The sequence below is a fragment of the Asterias rubens genome, chromosome 22 (assembly GCF_902459465.1).
Source record: "Asterias rubens chromosome 22, eAstRub1.3, whole genome shotgun sequence".
In the NCBI taxonomy this organism is placed as follows: domain Eukaryota; kingdom Metazoa; phylum Echinodermata; class Asteroidea; order Forcipulatida; family Asteriidae; genus Asterias; species Asterias rubens.
Window position 1 is genome coordinate 4,762,669 of NC_047083.1, and position 23,388 is coordinate 4,786,056.

The 23,388-nt window shown below is 39.6% G+C and overlaps 2 protein-coding genes across 2 annotated transcripts; one reads left to right on the plus strand and one right to left on the minus strand.

Annotated features, from left to right (window-relative positions):
• Positions 1 to 661: 661 nt before the first annotated feature.
• On the minus strand, positions 662 to 14,772 carry LOC117305123. Its single transcript, XM_033789890.1, has 8 exons — positions 14,718 to 14,772; positions 12,169 to 12,433; positions 10,653 to 10,979; positions 9,000 to 9,341; positions 8,192 to 8,512; positions 7,331 to 7,687; positions 6,311 to 6,457; positions 662 to 5,562 (listed from the first exon to the last, which is right to left on the minus strand). Exons 2-8 carry the CDS (start codon positions 12,254 to 12,256, stop codon positions 2,327 to 2,329), a joined length of 4,818 nt encoding a protein of 1,605 aa, XP_033645781.1. The 5' UTR covers positions 12,257 to 12,433; positions 14,718 to 14,772; the 3' UTR covers positions 662 to 2,326.
• Positions 14,773 to 16,662: 1,890 nt separating this feature from the next.
• LOC117305243 lies at positions 16,663 to 22,843 on the plus strand. The gene is made up of 4 exons (XM_033790073.1): positions 16,663 to 16,779; positions 18,377 to 18,679; positions 21,087 to 21,449; positions 21,996 to 22,843. Exons 1-4 carry the CDS (start codon positions 16,722 to 16,724, stop codon positions 22,115 to 22,117), a joined length of 846 nt encoding a protein of 281 aa, XP_033645964.1. The 5' UTR covers positions 16,663 to 16,721; the 3' UTR covers positions 22,118 to 22,843.
• Positions 22,844 to 23,388: the final 545 nt, after the last annotated feature.

Consider the following 23,388-nt stretch of genomic DNA (forward strand, 5'->3'; position numbering starts at 1 on the left):
GATAAAACTACTTGTTCTGTGCCTATTTCTCTCCCTTAGTAGAATTGATCTGAGTTTTATTCTTACAGCAATAACAACAACAAACAAGGTTAAAGGCAGTGTATATATATATTTATATATATCTTTTGTTTTTGAACTGTTGTATTGTTTTCAGCCTATATCTAAATGTAGTTGTTTATACAATAAGATTAACATGTGGAAATTTCATTCAAAAGAGGTGGTCGCCGTAATTATGTAGTGAGTCATGTGAACGCAAAAGGACGTCCTTGTAATAAGGGAATACACAATCCAAAAAAACGTTAGTGCGGTAACACTTCTCAGATTCAAATTTGTGGAGAAATAAACTATGACAAGTGTTTCCATTATTATAGTACTTTAAGTTAAATATTTTACAAGTGCATTAAAATGCCCGAAGCTACTGTACTTCCCACCACGTAACTTTAGTACCGCCATAGTATTTTCAGACTCATTACCAAACCTACAAAATACAAACCCTATAAAATTCATTATACAATTTCTGTTGTGGGAATCTTTGTCAAAAATGAAGAAAAAGAGAAACCTTGTTCAATAACACTTAAAACTTAAGTTAAGCATATCTTGGGAAGATCATCAAACTATACAATTTTTTTTTTTTCCTTTTTTTTTTTTTGGGGGGGGGGGGTTTCGACTAAAAAACAATGTCCGAAATTAACGCGGGTAATATTAAACATTCAAAATTTTACTGTAACAAAAACAAAATTAGTCTCCATTTTACATTTTGAAATAAAATAAAGAAAGGTTCGCGGTATATCTTTTTAGTAGTGTTGACTCTGAAAAGAACTGATGTTAACTGATTTAGGAGTCATAAGAGATGTTAGATTTGCATCGGGATAATATTAATTTTGGTTTTTAACCATACACCGATGTGTGTTAGCACTGTATACTCAAGTACTTTCACGAGTTCTGTGAAAAATGGTCGTGGGTTCGAATACCACCCGAGATTTTTGGAGTAGTTATACCAGCGGTTCTTTTCACCATCAAAACTATTCACATGATGTTATCGCAAACCTCTTTAAGTTGTACTCCAACCATGCAAGGTTTCAAATCCTACCTACATGTACATGACATAAAATGACAAATTCATCATCGGACGACATACGATGGCCACGCCCATGGAAGCGCATAATAAAACTGTCAATATATCCGTAAACTTTAAAACATAAGAAAACAAAACTTGGGACTTTAAAATATAAAATACGTAAAATAAATGTTAAAAAGATTATGATTAAACACTGGAAATTGGGAGGGATTACGTTAAAGCAGAATTTCAAATAATATAATATTATCTGTGTATTAAAATGGAAGACACGTTTTAAAGTCAATGGTTGTATTAGAATCATGCTAAAAATGCTGGAAATAGTTTGACTTTGGCAATTTGTGCTGAATTACATTCGAGCACCATTTCAAAAATATAGTATTATGTTTAATAAAATGGAAGATATCATTTTTCGTCAATAAATAAATTTTGAATGCTTACTAATGCTGAAAAATGTAAACGTATTAAAACGCCCTTGTTCAGAAAGCAGTCGTATCTTGTCACGGAGGAACGTTTGATTTGCTAAATATGAAAAAAAAAAATACTTCTATCAGTAACACGTATAACAGTCTATACAAATTTAAACTACAAACTATTTAACATGAATCTGTACTTTAAAAACATATTCGTATCTCATCAAACAACAACAAAATTGTAAAATACAGGCACATTGTTTGCAAAATTACATTCGAACCCAAGTTTAGATTAAGAACAAGTTAAGGTACGGTGTAGCACCTAAAATGCTTAAACGTAATTTTTTGTACACAATAGTGGCCACCTGGCGATCTAGCGTACAAGTGGTAGATAGTGGTATGTATTGTTTCTGGTAATAGCGCCAATGTGTACTACTTAACCACCTGCGCCACTTTGACCTTGAAGTGCGCCATCTTGGATTTTAATTGAGCCAACTTGGTCAAGGGTCACCCATTCAAAACCTAAACAGCGACGATTATGTTTCTGTGTGGCGGGAGCAAGAACAAATTGACATGAATGTTGATGTTACGACTGCACGAGTCTATTTTGATTGTTAAGTGACGTTACGTAGCCAGCCAAGGGCGCCGCAATGTTTTAGCTCACGTTTACATGTCAGTATCACGGAACGTAATTCAGTTCACATTAAATACTTTGATTTCATGATTACGAATACTATTATAAAAGTAGGAGCAGTCTACTATATACATTATACTTTATATATTTCTATTGATAATAAAACAAAACAACAATTGGTGGGGGCGGACATTTTTTAGATTGCTAGACTCCACTCTCTAGCTCTTCTGTGCTACCCTCATCTTGGTTGAGTAGTTCGACAAGCTCGAAATCTTCATCTGTTGATAGAGAGGTTTCAGATACACCGCATGTTTCGCTCTCCTTTGCCGGCTCGATACTCCTAGCTTGTTGCTTCTGATCCTTGGAAGCCGGTTTTATTTTAGCCCTCAAATCTTCCATGTTCTCAATCTCTATGTTTTTCTGACCGATCTTCATCGACTTGAAAGCACTTTCAAAACCGGCAATAGCTTCATGTGACAACTCCTCAGACGAGTTGAGTGCTGCGATGTTGAATTCATTGATATTCTTCAGGTACCTCATGACTTCGGATAGAAATACCACAAACCTTTCTGTTTGATTACCGTGAAGCAGAAACAGTTTCTTCAATCTCTTCCAACCATTTTTATCGTTTTCAAGACATCGCGTGACTTCATCGTACCCTTGCAGAGTTACCTCGTACAGAGATAGTCTAAGATCAACCAGGCTTCTGCAAGAAGAGACTGATTGTGTGACCTCACTGAAAGCAGAGTCGTCAATCTTCTCGTTCAGACGAAGATCTAGCATCTTCAACTGATTGAAATTCTTCAGGTTTCTCGCCATCTCGCAGATGGTCTTTGAGTCTAGAATCGACCCAATCAAGACAATCTCCTCCAAATTCGTCAGCTTGAGGAGACAATGGGCAAAGTCTCTAGCAGGGGTTGACGAGCAACATTCACCTGATTGCGACAGCATGGCGTCTTGTAGAAATGGAGACTGCATGGCAAGAATGACACCGGTGTCTAGGTCAAGGTTAGATGAACTCCCATCAACCTCACCCCTTAGGTTAGATTCAAACCTTTCCAACAACAAACTCAGCGTTACATTAACCAATTCTGTCTCCTCAAGTTTGGACGTTTCTTTATCAGTGTCTTCAAACACGTATGGAAGAAAATCCCCCAGATACTTCCTCAGCTCTTTCGACGGGTGTTTGCCAAATCGAAGCAACTTGATGGACTTGATCTTCGATTTTGTCTGCAGGTGTGTGAGAGAGTACGAAAGCAACTGTAACTTATGACTTGAGACCCCTATTAAGCGAATCTTGCCTTTGACTTTAGGGGAACTCCCTACTGACAATAATCTGACCTTGATCGGTAAGCTCACTCCACCTCCTGATTCATGTTGGAGTTGGAGACACATTTCAATCATGTGCATGTAGCTTTGTTTTAGTTTCAAAAACTTATTCTGATCAATTGGAGCTAAGGACTGTCCAAACACTGGTGTCAGACTTTTCAGTTTGCTTGTAATATCTACAAGTGTCTTTTTTATTACGCCCTTTATGGAAGGATAAGCATTATGACTTGGCAAACCAGCAAACAGGAACGCTTTGGCAAATGTCGTTCCAAAAAGCACCATTTCTTCCAAATAGGAAGACAGACTTTTATCGGTTTGGGTCAAACTGATGCCGACAGAGAGATCTTGGAGAATCTCTAGGACAAAGTAAGCCGTTCGTTCTGTTTGAGATGCAGAACCTCCAACTCGCTCACGGAGAAGCCCAACTCTAACACCCTCGTCAAAGGCACTATTCGTGCTTTCAACAAACTGATCAACATCTTTTCGGGACAGCTCACAAAATAGGCCATGATTCTGTAAAACCCTTGGTATTACTATCTTTCCCAAATTAACCAGCATTTTCTGTTGATGTTGGCTTAGTTGATGGCTTTCGTTGGTTTGACCACTCACATCGCCCTGTTGATCTCGAGTTGGTTGATGGCCTGCGTTGGTTTGCCCACTACCATCACCCTGTTGATCTCGAGTTGGTTGATGGCCTTTCATGGTTTGGCCACTGCCATCGCCTTGTTGATCTTGAGTAGGTTGATGGCCTGCGTTGGTTTGCCCACTACCATTGCCCTGTTGATCTCGAGTTGGTTGATGGCCTGCGTTGGTTTGCCCACCACCATTGCCCTGTTGATCTCGAGTTGGTTGATGGCCTGCGTTGGTTTGCCCACCACCATTGCCCTGTTGATCTCGAGTTGGTTGATGGCCTGCGTTGGTTTGCCCACTACCATCGCCCTGTTGATCTCGAGTTGGTTGATGGCCTTTCATGGTTTGGCCACTGCCATCGCCTTGTTGATCTTGAGTAGGTTGATGGCCTGCGTTGGTTTGCCCACTACCATCGCCCTGTTGATCTCGAGTTGGTTGATGGCCTGCGTTGGTTTGGCCACTACCATCGCCCTGTTGATCTCGAGTTGGTTGATGGCCTTTCATGGTTTGACTACTGCCATGGCGCGGTTGATCTCGAGTTGATTGATGGCATTCCATGGTTTGACCACTACCATCGCCCTGTTGTTTTGTTCTGCACGCAGCACCATCAAACAAACACTTGACCAGTTTACAAAACAACTCGCTTGTTTTAAGGCGACGTCTGAAAACTTCACCGTCTGTCCACAAAGATAGCTGACACAGAGCCGTAAGGTTCAATGGAAGAGACTCAACATCGGGAGGTAAAATATGATAGTCAAGATACCCGACAAGTTCTTCGCTCCTCTTGCTGTTGTCAAGAACACATTTGATGAACCCTCGAGAACTTGTCGGTGTGAAGCCAGAGACTGTGACATGACGGTAATCAAACTCAGATCTAAAATCTGCATCCCGTATTTGTCTTGTTGCCAAAACGACGTAAGCACCAAACAGACCTTGCATTCTGATAAACTCCAAGACTTGTCCAACTTCCTCGCAGTCATCAACAAGAATCGCCACATCCAAGGTGTGTCTTTTGCAAAATAAATTGATAGAACTTGGCGATATCTTTGTGTGTTGTGGTTGACCTAACTGTTGAAAGACTGCGTCACCAAGATTTCCATGTTGAAGGAGTACCCTAGCTGTTAAGACCAGCACCAACCTAACCTGTCTCTCCAATGCTTCGGCTTTCCCAATGCACATTTCAAACGCAATCTTGTGCAAGAGAGTGGTTTTCCCGCTACCTGCCCTACCCTCAAGGATAACATGCTTACTTTTTAACTGTGAGATACCATCGTCAAAGAGTTGGTCGTCTGATTCTAACTGATACCGTATGGTGTGCTCGGCTGCTTTGTGTTTGATGAACAATTGGGGTGGTATGTAGACGTCTACCATTGGTTTGTAGCATGATGGGGTGTCGTCTGTAGCCCAAGGTGTTATTGGAACTCTTGCAACCCTCACCATTACTTCGTCCTTGACTACTCTAATCAGCTCTGCGTCAGAATCTGACAACATTAAAAAAAAAATATATATAAACAAAATGGTAAAGTAAGCCCCATTCTCAAGATTTGTCACAAGTAGCCCTTTTATGGTAAACAAGGGGCACCATTTAAACTGGGTAAATTTATATGGGTATACACCCAACCCAAAAATGCGCCGTTGACAAACCTATAATAAAAAGGATAATGACGCCTGTAGGTGGTTAACTATCAAAACACATTGGTTGGATAACTTATTATGCTTATCAACCACTGGAAAAGTTGGTCTTAATCGAAGATGGAGAAGCTTGTATTACTTTAAAACGACAGATTTGCTCTACTTTACTAAAAAGAAGTGGGTTTGATCAATCCACTTTGCCTCTTCCGTGGCAAGGGTCTGTTCTTCATCGCAGCCTCTTGGTGGCGCACTTGTTAATGATGTCACTCTCAAATGTGCCCCATAGTAAAGGTTGACTATTTTGACTCGATCCAAGGCTGATCGGCCATTGGTTGACTAATGTGATCGACCATTTGGAACCAGCCTCATAACCATATTTTCTAGCCAGTTCCATGCTAACCTCTGCAAAGCGCAGAGTGGAGCCAGTGACACTATAGCGAAAGGCAATGACATGTTGTATACCGCGGTGGTACTCAATTGAAATCCATCGCTGCTGCATCAATGCTGGTCAGTTGTCGACTAAATGTTTGTCTTCGAACTTGCTCTAGATTGGCTGAGTTTTTTATATAATCAATAGAAATTTACCGTTCAAGTTACCTTCGACATCAACCATGACGTAACTGGAGCAAGACGGTTTGACTACTCGGGATTTCCAGCAGAGCACAGTCACTAAACACACGATGATGACAATTGCGATAATGGGGATTATTATCCAGAAGGGACCCAAGAAAGACTTCGACGAATCTGCAGAAAACAAACGGTATTTAGAAAACAATAGTATAAAATTCCTTTACGATAATTGCAATTTTTATTAAGGCCGAGACAACACACAGTTATCAAAGTAACTCAAAAGAATGTGGAGTATTAACATACAACGAGTGAACACAAAAATATGAAGCCATCTTTAAGTTGTATAGGTCTTTTTAATTGTGAAACTGCTCGTTATTGGTAACCTTTTTAATTGAAGAGGATGTCCATTATGTTTTGGCCGGTATAAAACCTCTGTCTGCTAGGCATTACTTTGGTTATGTTTGGTTGTTTGTATGTTTGTTTGTCTGTTTGTTTAGATGTTCTTTCCGTCAAGGGAACTCGGCCACCTCCCACAATGGGAGTTAATTAATCACCAAGCTGACAACAGCAAATCTCTCTCATATGCCATGGTTTAACGTTGATTATGAAATACACAAATTAAGAAATTGGGATTCAGTAACTGGACGACAACATTTTATTCTAGTCATTGTGAAATCAGAAGATAGCACAGGTATGATTCAAACCCACAACCCAATTGTGATATTGCAATCGAGCAGTCTAACCCTTGACCAGGCAACTTCACACGCCTCTCTCAATGCTTATACATGACGTCATAATTCTTACCCAAAATGAGGCTATGGGCGCAAGTCCCCCATCACTTGCAGTGGCTGCGCCCATTGCCTCGATTTGGGTTAGCATTGTGACGTACCTCATGCATAAATATTAAGAAAGGCGTATTGTCATTGACTCCTTGCGCTGAAAACTGCAACTCGGGGCAATGTTTACCGTTTCGTCATTCTAACCCAACGTGACAATCCCAAGCGGTGATCAACCCCACCTTTCCCCAACCTTCAACAAACACACTACCTTGTACGACGACCAAATCCACATAGTATCGGTACAGTACACCGTCTAGGAACACGTGACACCAGTATCTGACGTCACTATCAATCAGGCAGCCGGTCAGCAGTAGAGCGCCATCAACGGTGATACTATAACAGCTGTTCCTTCCAATGCTCTCTGCGTTCACCAAACTATCCGGGGATTTGAATGTTCCGATAACGGTGGTGTTTATTGCATCTTTTTGACCGAATGACCAAAATGCTGTTCTGCTTTTTGTGGTGTTCAAACCAACCGTACATTCTAGCGTGTAATTCTGCCCAGGCTCAAAAGTTATTTCTTCAACTCTTGAAATGTTGCCCTTGTCAAGTGGAAACGTATCACCTGCATTGAAGGATTGGAGAAGTACATACAGTCAATTTTGTAATGTAAAAAAAATATATTCTCGTTAAAAGAGTTGTAAAGCTATGCCGTACTGAAAATTATGGGATTAAGCCGAGTAAAAAAAGGAACATGTTTAGCGTCCGGGTTTCTAAAAAAAAAGAAGGAGGAAGGGCTTTTTATTTTTTATTTCAAGATGGCCGCCATTCTTTTTAAAATGTCAAAAATATCCGTGTTTTTTCTACTGCTCAAATACACAACACATAAATGAAACATTTGGACGAGAAATTCAGACAAGACATTCAGATTGTTTTAGCTGAGATCGTTTAAAATAACCCGTGTTTCATTCGAAAAAAAAAATAAAAAATAAAATTCATACAAAAAAGACAAAAGGAGGCGGCCTCTTAAAAGGAAGCGGGCGGGAACGCTAAATAAGTTTTTTTTACTCGGTTATTACAAGCTTATAGAGTGCAGTAGATTCTATGAACCAGTCTATTCATTCCTTACCAATAACTCGGACCTCCATACGCTGGGATCCAGACTTCATCTTGCAGATGTATATCCCGTCATTTTCTTCATCTGCAGATTTTATTAAAAGAGCAAAATCACTACCGAGACCAAAACCCGCATCGTCATACGTGACATCATTCAAGGCGGTATAGTTCACAAGAAGTTCTATTTCTGATGAGGCATTTTTAAACCATTGTACGTCGCATGTCTGCTCGCTAATTGGTCCATCGGTACACGGCAGTGTTTGATCTTCACCTTTAAGAACGTAGAAGGAATCTGTTGAAGATTGAAGGGCATTGTTTGACGGTTTTTCATCATCTACATTGAGAAAGAAACACATGTTAAAGACACTGGACACGATTGGTTATTACTCAACATAAATGTTAGCAAAAAAAACGAACTTCATTTAGTAGCGAGCAATGTAGACCTGTTGATAAACTAAGACATTGTGAGAAACGGCTCCCTATGAAATAGTTTTTTGAGAAAGAGGTTATTTCTCACTCAAAATACTAAAAGACTTCAGGCCTGAAACCTTGTATTATGCGTCGAAAGCACACAATAATTGTTGGTTTTCTTTGATCTTGCTTTTTTCTATACGTTTTTCATTGTTCTTTTCCCTGTAGATAACAATAATTTGTGTTGTCATAAGTTTAAGATGTACACTCTTAGTACTCTAATTATCTTTCTATAACATGTGATGCTTCTTGTCAGTTATACCATCTGGAATGTCTTCATTTTTTCATTTTCTTTTCTTCTTCATTTTTAGTTTTTTTTGTGATTTTTCTTATTAACTAATGTTATCAACCTTTCACTATCTTTGCGTCGACGTAACAATTCATCAAAGACCCGTCCAGCTCGAAAACGTGACACCAAAACCTCGCAGTTTCTCGGGTGTTTTGAAGAGAGTTGAGTATTAGCGAACCGGTCGAAGCTACACCGATACCAACTCGACCTTGGAACTGAAGTACAGTTCCACCGGGGAACCTGGCACCGAGAATATCAGTTCCACTCGTAACACCGGTTCCCTGTGACCAGTACACCGTTGAAGATGACGTCATACCACACCGGCATGGTATTCTGTGACGTAAAGATTGAGCCAAGCTAGACGTAGTTATGAGGTCAGCTTCTACGGCTTGAAACACGCCTTCTGTATTGACAAGATAACAGTGTGTTTAGTTGTATGATGGCAATACTCTTATGAAAGTTTGCCTGAGGGTAAAGAATAGGGACTTTTCGTTTTCGACGACGGATGGTTCTGCGACGGTTGTTCAGCTAAACGTTGTCGTTTTCAGCACAACGAAGATTCATCCTAAGTATTGTCGTAGAAATTGAAGGACGACCGTCCTCAAAGCCGACGCATGCGCAGATGACGCCAAATGTCATCTTTACCGTCGCAGAACCATCCGTCGTCGAAAACGAAAAGTCCCTAATATATATTTTGGTTTCACCCACAAACACCGATGTGTGTGAGCAGCTGTACAGGCTCTGGTCAGTACTTTCCCGATTTCTGTGAACAACATCACAGACAGTCATAATATCTTGCGTGTGATTCGAACCCACGACCGTTGCATCTATAGAGCAGTGTCATACCAACTAACCCACCGAGATTTAGCGGTGGCTAGAGGCAGTTCGACTCCTGTTATTATTAGCAGCGGTGCCGTAACGTATTAAAATATGGTCACACTTTACCAAGAATGAAGAATGATAGAATAATAATATGATGATTCACGAAAAAAAAAAAAAAAAAAATGTTGTGTGTTTACCTGTTGGAATGTTAAAACTGTTTATGGCTATGGTCACTTTTACGGTAACGGTTTTGCAGGAGATTCTATCCCTCGGAAACGTTGCCCCCCCCCCCCCCCCCAGCAGAGTGTTGGTTCGAGTCTCGGTTGCGACACGTGTGTCCTTAAGCAAGACACCTAACTATGATGCTTTGCCCTTAGGATGGGACGTGAAAGCCGTTGGTCCCGTGTGTGTTGTGCAAGTCCCTTAAAGATAACCCATTGCACTTGTCGAAAAGAGAAGGGGTTCACCCCGGTTGTAAAAGGATTAGGTCTCATAAAAAAAACCGTATCCCCACACCTTGCCGGAAAACACTGGTCGGTTAAACGCCTCACGCGCGTCACTGAGTAAAGTATTGCGCATTTAATAGGAAGTCACATTAGCGAGGTTTAGCTGAACGTTACGCAAGCAAATACGTGAACGTGAGCGTCAAAATATGGTGACGTTTTTGTGTGCGTGACGCCGCCACTTTGGGCTTATTGCATGCTCAAGTGTGACGTCTGCGCGCACGTACGTAAACGTGCCTTATGGAAACTTCACGTATGCTAATGGTAACTTCACGTATGTTATAAAAAACGTAATATTTTAAACGTAATGATTTGTTGATTTCATGTTCACGATCACGCGGAACGTGCAACTGAACCTCCCTAAATATTTCCCTAGAACAACGTCTCACCTATAACATGTACTTCAACCACGCTATATCTGTTGATCGCTTCGTGAGGAACAACAATGCAGACATAATTCCCCTCGTCCTGTTTGGTGACGTCTTTAATGATCAGTCCGTTGTATGACGTTAGAGCATACTTCTGGTTTGCCCTATTGTCGTTCTGCCCAATCAGTCTTTCTTTTCGAGGGTCGATGTCACTGTTGCCACGGTACCAAAGAACACCGGCTACACTCTCGCCCGGTCGAAAAGTAGTGCACGGAATTTGCTGAAGAATACCTTGCTGGATTGTGACCTGGCCGTTGGTGGCGCTCGTTACATCATGGATTGCAAGAGCTGCACATTGTGGAAAATAAAATTATTTTGGTACGATTGGATGAAAGGAGGGTGCACCCCAATAACTAAGGAGAAAACAAGTAATAATTGGTTTAAAGGCACTTCAAAATAGTTTGTAAAATAGACAGATAAGAGGGTCCCAAACGTGGTCATGGGTACAAATTCTGCCCACTATTACATGGGGGTTTGTGACATCCAATTTTGATAAAGTTTGGATAATAGCTTTTTGCTGAGAGGGACATTTTGTACGGTTGTTGCTCGGATGTTCGGAGAGTTACACTGGATTTGTTTTATTTGGTTGTGAAATCACTCGAAGGGCACAAAGACTCTCCAGGCATGTTAACAAGGGGCACAAAAGTTAATGGAATATTTCCTCGTTACAGAAGTTGCGGAACTTTCTGTGTGTATCTTTTTTTTTTTTTTCGTTTTATTTATTTGTGTAGCATTTTCACTGTTTGCCATAAAACTTTTCCCAATACAACAACACATTTCGCCAGCACTAACTGTTGAATGAGGTGCAGTCTGGTCTAATCGCTAGCTAGACCAGCATGCATCTCATTCCACGCCGAAGGCGCGCGTGCCGAGTATTTATACGCAGGTCTAATGGGAAATGATTTTGGTTGCGTTCGATTAGCTTAAATGCTCATTCGGGTGAGCCCCTGACAAGAGCTAATTGAACGATCACTCACCCTCTCGTGGTGAGGTCATGCACCTCGGCCCAGCCCTGAGTGACCCGTTCCACTCGGGGCACTTGACGCTGACCCGGGTGAGCCCCTGGAATAACGTCAAAGCTATTCGAACGTAACGGGGCAGACCGGGGTCAACCGGGGGAAGCTATAAATCGAACGCACCCTTAGGGTTCACACTCGAATAACCTGGACACGAGAGGGTGCACTTCATATGACACTGTTAGTTATAAAGGGGCGGGCGGACTCTAAAATCAAGGTTACAATCGATTGGCAAACTTTTTGGGGGAATTTATGTGTAAGTTTGAATTAAAACCAGACACAACTTTGAGAATAACGTTTCTCTTCGAGATTAATGTTTCTATTATAAAGGTTGCAAGTAAAATGTGGTTAAAAAAAGGGACGAACAGAAGTGCCACGCAAGATCTTCTGTTGCATACACACTAAAGATGAGCGAAATTAATATTTGAAATGCTTAAAATAAGTATGACTTTTTATTAAACCTCTATCAGCTGGACAAATGCTACTCCTTGCAAGTCCAATCACGAAGTAGACAAAAGCCACTCGCAGGCCTATAGACGATCTTGGCATCGTTGACTCCCTTAATGCTGTAAGCACAGGTTCGACCGTCTTCAACACTTTCAAGAATTATTGGCCAAACCAACTCACTTCGTCACCGTTTTCAAATAGGTCTGGCCAAGCAAACTCTGTGCGATGAAACAAATACCCATTCTTCGCCCGATTCGGTTGTTGTTCAGTGCACATCACCTATAAGAAAATTTCAACCTTACTAGTTGCAAATAATATTGACAATTGTTTTGTTATGCAAACATCGAGAAGAATGTAAACAGCATGCAAAATGTCGTAAAAACAAGCTATATACATGTTGCCTTATCCAAAAATTACACAGCAAGGCTGCGCAGAGTCTAAAATTCAAGAACATTGGGGGCCCAATGGGACTCTATATTATGACCCCTTTGAAAAACATTTCCTGCCCATTTCTCTTTAAAGGCAGTGGACACTATTGGTAATTACTCAAAATTAATATTAATATAAAACCTTTCTTGATTACAAGTAATGGGGAGCTGTTGATAGTATACAACATTGTGAGAAGCGGCTCCCTCTGAAGTAATGTAGTTTTCGAGAAGTAAGTTTTCCACGATATTGGATGTCGAGACCTCAGATTTTGAATTTGAGGTCTCAACATCCAGCATCTGAAAGCACACAATTTCGTGTGACAAGGGTGTTTTTTTCTTTCATTATTATCTCGCAACTTCGACGACCGAATGAGCTCAAATTTACACAGGTTTGTTTATTTTATGCGTAAGCTGAGATACATTAACTTTGAAGACTAGTCTTTGACAATTACCAACAGTGTCCAGCCTTTAAATTACACGTCATTATCAAAACAAAGTTGTTGCAAACCCTGAGTTTTTCTCATGGTGTCAGAATCTATTATATTTATTTATTTATTTATTTTTTTCAATTGTTTTGTATAGTTAGTGTTATTTTTCTGTATTTGCCCTTTTTTCTGATCGTCTTACACTTTTTAACTTATTTATGCCAACTGTTTTGTCTGTGGTACGGTTTAACCCCTTTAAGATTGTACTTTTTATTGGTGTTTTTTTTATGTGAGCGAAAAGGCCAAAAGAACTCCCGTGGAGGAACAATACAGTTTTGTTGCATTGTGTTGTATTGTATTGCATACATACTGCTAGGTTGCCCGCTGCATGACCTGTTCTAATTTTATATTTCTTTTCTCGTGACACATAGCTTTGTAGTTTTAGTTATTTCTCATCAAATATGACATTAAGAGAGAAATAATTCAAGGGATGTTTTCTATGATCATCATCATAACACCGTGTAATTTGTATGTAGGTGTGATCCTATATGAGTTGTTTCCTAGCCAATGATGTAATGTTCGCCAATGACTGACACTCATGCACAATATTGATCGAATCCTATATTAAAGGAACACGTTGCCTTGGATCGGACGAGTTGGTCCATAAAAAGCGTTTGAAACCATTTTTTTATAAAATGCATAATGGTTAGAAAGATGTTTTAAAAGTTAGAATACAATGATCCACACAAGTTTGCCTCGAGGTTGCGAGGTTTGCCTTTTACTGTACGAACCAACACGGTCGGCCAATTTTGATTCCCATAAATGGCCGACCGTGTTAGTCGACGAGGTAAAAGGAAAACCGTGCAATTTCGAGGCATGTTTGTGTGGATCATTGTATTACTACATCTTTTTAATATATATTTGGTTTGCGGTAACACCATGTGTGTATCTACTTGCCAGGTAGAGTTGTTCTTAGGGAACTGTCTTGCTTTATTCTACTGCCGTGGAGTAGATAATCGGAGGGTCGGGAGACTTCTCAGTTCTGAAAAGAACTGTCCTGTTTATTAACTATTACCAGGGCGGATGGTATAGAAATTAAACTGGACTACTACTTTAGCTTATAGGATCGTAATTAACTGTACTGTACTGTAATTATCTGTATTGAGGTTCAATTGTCTGATGAGTTTCAAGGTTCAGTATGGCTTGAATCTTGAGTTATGCTGTAGAGAAGAGTTGACGGTGAAGAAGAAGGAAGATGGCGAAGAAACAAAAAAACAGAGCAATATCAATAGGTGTTCGTGCTGAAATGCACGAACACCTAAAAAGAAAGGAGATAATGGTTATAGGACTTTGCCTCACTCACTAGAAAATGATGAGATACACAACAACTAGCATCACCTGCAATCATAATTGCCGTAAAACAGGACGTTAATACTTATTTACGTTAAAACTTCAACAAGAATATAATAGGCCTAGCCTACACCATGTACTGGGTGTCATGTACTGAGTGTCACTGACGAAGCAAACAGCGAGGTTGGATAATGCAGGACTAACATATTGTAGTTTTGTAACTGATAAAATAACATCAACATGGATATATTAATAATAACATAATAATAATAAGACTTGTAATGCGCACGTATCCACCCTGCTGGGTGTTCAAGGCGCAGACATATTTCTACCTCAATGATATAGTTATGTTATACTTACAGTTAAAAATGAGCTACGCTGTATGCTGGGTGATAATGGCTGTGTGCAGTTTACTTCCACAATAGGGTTAGCAAATGTCAAAGGTTATTTTTAGATCGACATTTTAAAGGCTGCTTCGGATCGGTCGAGCTGGTCTATAAAAAGCGTTTGAAAACCGTTTGTTATAAAATGCATGTCAGAAAGGTGTTTTAAAGACGAGTATTCTCACTTGGTGTATCCCATAAACCAACGGAAAAAAACCAACAACAACAACAACAACAACAACAACAACAATAACGACCCTGTTGAATAAAAATTAAAAGGCTTCAGCTTAGTCTTTTATTATTAATTGAATGAGGAATTGCCTCTTTCTAAACAACTACATTACTTCAGAGGGAGCCGTTTCTCACAATGTTTTATACTATCAACAGCTCTCGATTGCTCGTTCCCAAGTAGATTTTTATGCTAACAATTATTTTGAGTAATTACCCAAAGTGTCCAGCCGTCGATTTCACCAAACTCATCCTAACTTATGATTAATCTTAGAACTTAGGACGTGTTCAGTTCCGTATACTTATACGTTAGGACGCATTGAACCCGTCTTAAGTTAGGACGGGTTACTCGTCCTAACTCGAGTTAGGATTGATCCTAGCGTTTCGTGAAATCGGCTGCAGTACCTTTAAGACCTCATTGTTGCTACCTGAGAATCTGAAACTGACCATTATAAATGTTCCTGGTCAAATTATATGCACCAGCAATAATAATAATAACAATAACAAATTATTATATAGCGCATTTCACAATAAACCGTATCAAAGCGCTTTACATTAGTCCCCTGGTCATTGGGCCAATAAACATCCCTTTAATCTTTCTCAGCTCCCATTAGGGAGTATACCGCCCCGAGCTGCCGTGGCGCTCCGAAAGCTTTTCATTCACAATATCAACCTCTACCCTCGCAATCCCAGTCAATGACTCAATTTGAATAGAATACGGTTTAGGGAGATTTTATGCCGTATCCAAACTACGTAACAATGTGCAGTTTTATTTTGTTCAAGTTAACAGTCTTGAAGTGCTGAGAACAACACCATCATTAAATACTGTGCTGTACAGCACAACTATATGGTGTTTGACATGGGTATTGTCACTTATCAACAACGAAAATAATATACTCAAAATACCAACTTCAAAAAGGGTTAAAACAACACAATTATTATTGTTTTGGCAGAGTTAAGTGCTATTTTGTAGAGTGTCATGGCCGAGTGGTTAAGAGCATCGAATTCAAGTTCTGGTGCGTTTTCATCGGAGTGTGGGTTCGAATCCCGGTCGTGACACTTGTGTCCTTGAGCAAGATACTTTACTATAATTGCTTCTCTTCACCCAGGGGAATAAATGGGTACCTGCGAGGGTAGAGGTTGATATTGTGAATGAAAAAGCCTTTGGAGCGATATAAACTGTTGCCCAGGTTGTATACTCCCAAGGGAGCTGAGAAACATTAAAAAGGGATGTTATTGGCCCTATGACCAGGGCACTAATGTAAAGCGCTTAGAGAATTAAGTGTTAGTTATTAGGCGCTATATAAATCGAAAGTTATTATTATTGTTATTTTAACATAGGGGTGCCGGGACATAGGGGTGTTTGGGTTGTCGGAATAATTTGTTTAGGGGGTGTCTGAACATAGGGGTGTCGGAATATAGGGGTGTCGGATTATAGGGATGTCGGGACTTAGGGATCTCGGAATATAGAGAAGTCACCCATACCCTGTAATGTACATTTTTATTCGTTTTATTGTTAATAATTTATACGTGACAGCATCCATTTTGTAAATTTCAACACCCCAGTTCTTGTAGTGTAGTAATCCAACTGAAGGTTCAAAGAAAACGATTCCGAAACAAGAATTAAGACGATGATATTAATAACACCAACCACCGTAAATTCATAAAAATTATAAGTCACACACCGTTAATAACTTCATAGGGAAGTGTTGTGTTGCATTTGTTTTAATTGTACAAACAAGTGGCTTTAAACATGTACTTATTGCTCGTTAACACCATCGTCGTCGTGATTGCCATGGAGTTTACACAGGGTAAGTGTACAATAGATTACATCTTATTCAAGAAACATTACAGAATCGGTAAGACTAAAAACTCGTCTAAGATCCATACCAACTGAACACGACGGTCTAATGATGATGAGAGTTGATAATAGGTTTTCCCGGTCAATTTCAACAAAAATCCATTCATTTTAACTCCTGGCTCATTCAATTTCGTTTGGAAAATGAATGCACTTTGAATCAGCATTCAAGAGTCAAAAAGAGTTATTCGATTTCAAAAGTTAAGCATTCACTGGTCAAATAAAATCATAACATTTCATCAGGCTGCAAGACTCATTCAATTTCGTTAAAGCCAGCAGCAAGAGCTGGTCAACCATTCAATTTCATTAATGGGCAAACATTTTCCAAGTGTTTGCATTCAAATTCAAATTCTATGTAATGTGCTTATACTCATTCGTTGCTGCCTATAAAGGCAGATACTTTCAGGGAAAACTCATTTCTACACTGGTTTGACGTTTATGCCCAACGGTTGTGAATAAAAAATGGCTGCCCGTGGTCGGTACAAAGCAAGATAAAATTGAGATTAATATGTTTTCAAATTTTATAACGACCCCTTATAATTTTAAGCTTTTTGTTTCCCTATTGTTTGTGTTACCTTCTAATTTGACATGTTCCGGACATTAGCAGAAACAAAGACAACAACATGAAAACCAGTGCAACAAAATCTCAAGGCTAAAGCAAAAGATTTGGTTTCCATTTTAAAGTTATCGGATACAGGCTTTAACTTTAAGGCTAACAAAGCAAAAGGAACAGTTATTTCAATTAGAAAAAAAAAATGATGTAAACATAATGTGAAGTACATGGAAACACCTCTTATAAAGGACAGCTTATGTGCCAGTACAGGAGCTTTAACTTCCAGTCTACTCACAAAGCCATAACTCATCTTTTAATTTGAATGCAAAGAAGTTGAAACTCGTTGCACATAAATGAAAAAGAAAACTCAAACCAGCAGCAAAATCATGTTCGCTTCGGTGGGTCTAAATTTGAATGCATCAATTGCAAATAGGTAGTAGAAATTCTACTTAAGAATGGTCAAAGTGTAGTCTTAACTACCTAAAAATGAAATAGAACGACTGAAGCGAATCTGAACGAGAAAAATGCAATTATGTGTGCACGAAAACGAAATTGAATGCTTTAAGAGCTAAAAAGACACCCTCGTTTGAGAGGATTAGGGGAAACTGCGTGAATTTGAATGCAATTTCTAGACAAATTTGTATGGATCGTTGTACTCTACTTTTTCAACATCTTTCTAACCATATGCATGTTATAACAAACGGTTACAAACCCTTTTCAAAGACCAACTCGACCGATCCAATTCCAAGGCAACGTGTTCCTTTAACAACATATATTTTATTCAATTTGGTTTTACCCATGATAGCATACTCAGGTGGGATTCGGGTGGGATTCGGTTGGATTCGAACCACGACCCTTGCAATTCTAGAGCAAAGTTATTGTACCAACTATACCACCGAGATTGCCAGGTAGCTGTAGGCAGTTCGGATCCTATGTTTTAGCATCCATTCAAGTATGTTTTGTTTTCTTGTCATTTTTGTGTATGGTACAAATTCAGGTCAACAGTCAATTGAGCTTCTACCTCACTCCACTGTTCTTGCTGGTTCCAATGTGACTCTTGTCTGCACGGTGCAAAATGTTCATAACAAAACTACATCCTCTGTAAAATGGAGTAGGCCTAATAACCCTGTAAACACTACTAGGGCACTTGTTAGCTGTACTAATGAGACACTAGAGATAGCAGGTCCAATAGTCTGCAACTTGACTCTAGAGTCAGTTGAAGAGTCTTCGGGCGGAGAGTATACTTGTGATGGAGTTGTTGGTGGCGAACATTTCACGAACAGTACAGAGTTGCATGTAGGTAAGTAGCCCCCCCCCCAATCCCCGCCCCCAGCTTTTGATGACTTTGTTAATTAAAACACTGATTTGTTTTACATTAATTGCTATTGCTGGAATTGCTGCAGCTGCACTTGCATATGCCTCCCTATTTATTTGTATTCGTTACTTCATAATGCTGTGTTTTTAAAAGGGCCTTCTTAAGAAATAATTAAAACAAATAAACGAAGTTCACAAACAAATAAGAAAAGACAAATATATAAATATATATATATATATATCAAATAATAAACCACAAGGGAAACTGACTGGGAACATTTTTAAATGATTTGGGATTGAACAAAGAAAAATTGACTAGAGCGGGATTTGAACCAACGACCTCCGGTTTAACGTGCCGGCGCTCTACCAACTGAGCTATCTAGCCCTATGTTGGTGGTCTCCCAATTTTGTCAATATCTCTGTTCGGGGGTGCCTGTCAGAAGCCATTAAACCGCAAACTGCCGTGTAGCCAGGGATCACACCCGGGTAACGATACAACCTGGGAAGCGGCAGACAGGGGATCACCTTAAGGGGATGCGACTTTTTATATCAGATATCAAATAATAAACCACAAGGGAAACTGACTGGGTACATTTTTTTAAATGATTTTGGATTGAACAAAGAAAAATTGACTAGAGCGGGATTTGAACCATGGTAGAGCGCCGGCACGTTAACCGGAGGTCGTTGGTTCAAATCTATATATATGCTAACCTATTCATGTCTCAGTTGGAGGACAGACTCCTGTCCTCCGCCCCCAACCGACCACTAGTTTGGTGGAGATTTATTGATGATATTTTCTCCATCTGGTGTGGTGACCAAGACAGCTTGGATGAGTTTATTGCCCATATCAACTCATTTCACCCCACCATAAAGTTCACTACCGAACAATCTCTCACCAGTGTGAACTTTCTAGATGTGACAATAACCAAGTCTCCTAATGGCCTTGTCACAGATGTTTACAGTAAACCCACCGACACCCACCAGTACCTTCTCTCCAATAGCTGTCACCCTAGTCACTGTAAGAAGGCAATTGCTTACAGTCAGGCCTTACGTATCAGGCGTATCTGTTCCACAGATACCCTGTACAAGAGGCGCTCATCAGAGCTAAGGAAACACCTTGTATCTAGGGGACACAGCGAACGTAGGGTCCAACTTGCTATCAACAGGGCTCTCAACGTACCTCGTCATACTCTGTTGACTAACACGGGAGCTAAAAAACCTCCTACCAATAGAGTTGCTTTGGTCACCACCTTCCACCCCAAACTACCCAAACTTCCCTCAATTCTCAATAATAACATGCCTATACTTCACTCCTCCAGCAGGTTACACTCAGCAATCACTGAGGTTCCCATGGTTGCATTCCGCCGCCCTAAGAACCTTGGTGACATACTAGTCAGGGCCAACTTCCCCCAGGTACAGTCCAAACACAACCCCCGACAGATATACTGGGCTGTCACAAATGTACCCGTTCCAAATGCAAAACGTGTCTGCACATTAAGCCCTCACTTAAGGTGAAGAGTCATACCACTGGCTCTTCATACAACATCAAGACCGACTCTGAATGCAGCACGTCTAATTGTCTATGTCATATCATGTAAGAGATGGGCTACAATATGTGGGAGAGACTAAGACCAAACTTAGTCTTCGCTTTGCGAATCATGTCCTTCCATAAAGACTAAGAAACCGTACCCAGTCTCTATCCACTTCAACAGCCCCAATCATAGTGTCATTGATGTTGAACTTCTGGTGATTGAAGCTTGCAATGGTGATGACACACACCGCAAGAATAGAGAATCACACTGGATTCACCAACTCAAGACAGTCAAACCCTTTGGACTTAACATAAACACTGGTGTTAAATAACTTCTCATTACCCTCCACTTCACTTCTGCCTAAGAACTCATATGTTGTATATATTCTGTACATAAAATATAAATTAACCTAGTTTAAAGTTGTTTTTATAAATTCATCACTGTAACTATCTGATGTAAGTAACCCCCCCCCTTTTTTCCACAGGTCCCTCATACCTATTTTAAAATCATCATACCTTTGATCTTGCTATTCTTATTAATTGACCATTGTTAGTTGCATCATGATGCAACTTGCTCTCTAATCCTACCCTTTCATGTCTCCCTCCATTGTTGTCGAACAATACGACCTCCGGTTTAACGTGCCGGCGCTCTACCAACTTATATATATATATATAAAATAAGGAATTAGAGTTGCAACCTACTTTCCACAACTGACCTGTTTGAATGAAAGTAAGAATTAAAAATTGTCATAATTGCCTTTGACTCTTCTAGATGCTATAAGTCGATACAAGAGACCATTATGATACCTCATTGTTTTGCACTAGTTATTGAGTCAACTGTTTTGTTTTGTTGTGTCGACAGTCCCATATCCTACTATTGAACTCCAAGATGCATGCACCGGGCTCGAGGTTGGTATCAGTGAAACTGGACCCTTTTGCGTACCAACTACCAGAAGCAACCTCTTCAACTGCACTGTTTACAACATCACAGACACAGATGGTGCCTCGACCATCACCTGGGCAATCAATGGGGATGAGGTTAATGTGACGTCAGCTATGACTCCGGCGAACGGTCAATATGGATTGAGAGACATGCGCAGTTCCTTGTATGTAGCTAGCTGGGCGGATGAATATCAAGATGAAGTGATTACCGTCACGTGTCATTTCAGTGGTTATATGAACATTGAGCCATTGGAAGTCACCGCTCAAGTCAAGTTCTATTACGGTATGGAGTAGATTTTATCCCATGAAATTCTCAATTTCAAAAGTAAAAACAGTAATAATATTTCTATAAAAAATTAGGATAAAATAAAAGAAGTCTAACAAGACCGACCAAAACACTGTCCCACTAAAAGACAACTGGGGTGGATTTCACAAAGAGTTCAGACTAGTGTTATCTCGAGTTAGGACGAGTTACTCGTCCTAACTCTTTTTGATATCGACCCCTGGCTTTAGATCGTCTTCTTCAACACAAATACTCATCACCGTTCCCCCAAACTCGTCTGGCAAGTTACGAACACCTTGCCTTTTTCCAGCTGCGCACCGCGGCGTCTCTGGAATTTCTTGCCAGACGAGCTGAGGGGTAGGGTCACCGTCTACATTTAACCTCAAGACTCATCTGTTCATTTTTTCAGCTCGCTAGCATCCGGTACCTTTGATTAATGGTTCTATTCCGGATACTGTGTGCCGTACAAATTGTTTGTTAATATTTTGATGTTGTACTGCTAAAATTATTCAGTAATTTTTCGACACATATCGCTCTTTATTTCAGATATTCCCATGAGTGTGTTGATTGGACTTGCCTCATGTCACGTGGCGTTTGCAATTCTGGCTGTCATTGTTGTCATTGTCATCGTTAGGTTTGGCGACCAAACCCCCTTGAAATTTGCGTGATTGAAGTGTCATCAGTATTATACAGCCTATATAGATACATGTAATTGTTTATGTGTGTGTGTAATTTTAATTTTAAAACTTGAATTATATCGTGTCACAGAAAAATGTAACTGTTTGAATGTAATTAATATTAAAGGTCATGGGTACTTTTTGTAACAAAAAACATATACTTTAAACTTGCAACCATTTGAAGAATATGCTGAGGTGCTGTGGATTTTGAAAATTGAGTAAAAAAAATGTTATTTTACGAAAAATAGGTTTTATCAAGCTTAAAAAATAGTTGTCGTCTCATGATACGAACATTATTTTCGTGAATTGTTTTACTCATTTCTCAAAAACTACATGAGGTATCCAGCAAGTAAGACTTTAAGCGAAGCTTTCTACCATTAAGTCAAATCAAATCAAATCAAATCAATCAACATTTATTTCCATACAAACACAATACAAATACAAACAAACTGTTTGGAGGAATGGCCCATGAAAGCAAAAGCTTGCAGGCTGGGATGCCTTTACAAAACAATAGATAGTAAAAATAATAAGATCATCATTACCATCATTATCTTCAAACTGTGTGAATTTGACTTCAATGTGTGGCCATTGTGTTTTATGTCCTACAAGAAGTAGACCCTTTAATTCCTTTTCTTCAGATGCTGTATACATTATTTTGTTTAAAGCCATTGGACACTTTCGGTAAACAGTATTGTCCAAAGGCCCACACTTCGTGTATCACAACTTATATATAAAATAACATCTATTATATATATAAAATAACAAACCTGTGAAAATTTAGGCTCAATCGGTCATCGGAGTCGGGAGAAAATAACGGGAAAATCCACCCTTGTTTGCGCACGTTTCGTCGTGTCATGACATGTGTTTAAAATAAATCCGTAATCCTCGATATCGAGAATTGATAATTGTTTTAATGTTTTCTCAAAAAGTAAAGATTTCATGGAACAATGTTTCAAGAGAAGTCTTTCACCACAATACCTTCTGTAAACCCTGTAAGTTATTTGCAAATCTGTGAACTTTTATTTATTTGTTCTGTTCCGAAAGTGTCCAATGACTTAAGTTGAACTTTTTACTTTTTGCCAGGACCCAATAATGGCCATGGTTGTATAGGGTCATTGTTACTGGTCGTGTGTATTGCATTTAAATACAGTTCTTGGTCAAAGCCATTTTAATATTCCCCAGTGATTAGTGATACTCAAGGGTAGTTTTTTTGTAGGACACAAAACACAATGTCCATTACATTAAACTTAGACCGTTTGAAG

Coding starts and splice junctions, on each gene's coding strand:
- LOC117305123 (XM_033789890.1), bottom strand. CDS start 12,256: ATGCCAAGATCGTCTATAGGCCTGCGAGTGGCTTTTGTCTACTTCGTG. Junction 8,513..8,999: donor CGACGCAAAGATAGTGAAAG/GTTGATAACATT, acceptor TTCTCAATGTAG/ATGATGAAAAACCGTCAAAC. Junction 6,458..7,330: donor GGATTTGGTCGTCGTACAAG/GTAGTGTGTTTG, acceptor TGTTTTCTGCAG/ATTCGTCGAAGTCTTTCTTG.
- LOC117305243 (XM_033790073.1), top strand. CDS start 16,722: ATGTACTTATTGCTCGTTAACACCATCGTCGTCGTGATTGCCATGGAG. Junction 16,780..18,376: donor TGCCATGGAGTTTACACAGG/GTAAGTGTACAA, acceptor GTACAAATTCAG/GTCAACAGTCAATTGAGCTT. Junction 21,450..21,995: donor TCAAGTCAAGTTCTATTACG/GTATGGAGTAGA, acceptor TCTTTATTTCAG/ATATTCCCATGAGTGTGTTG.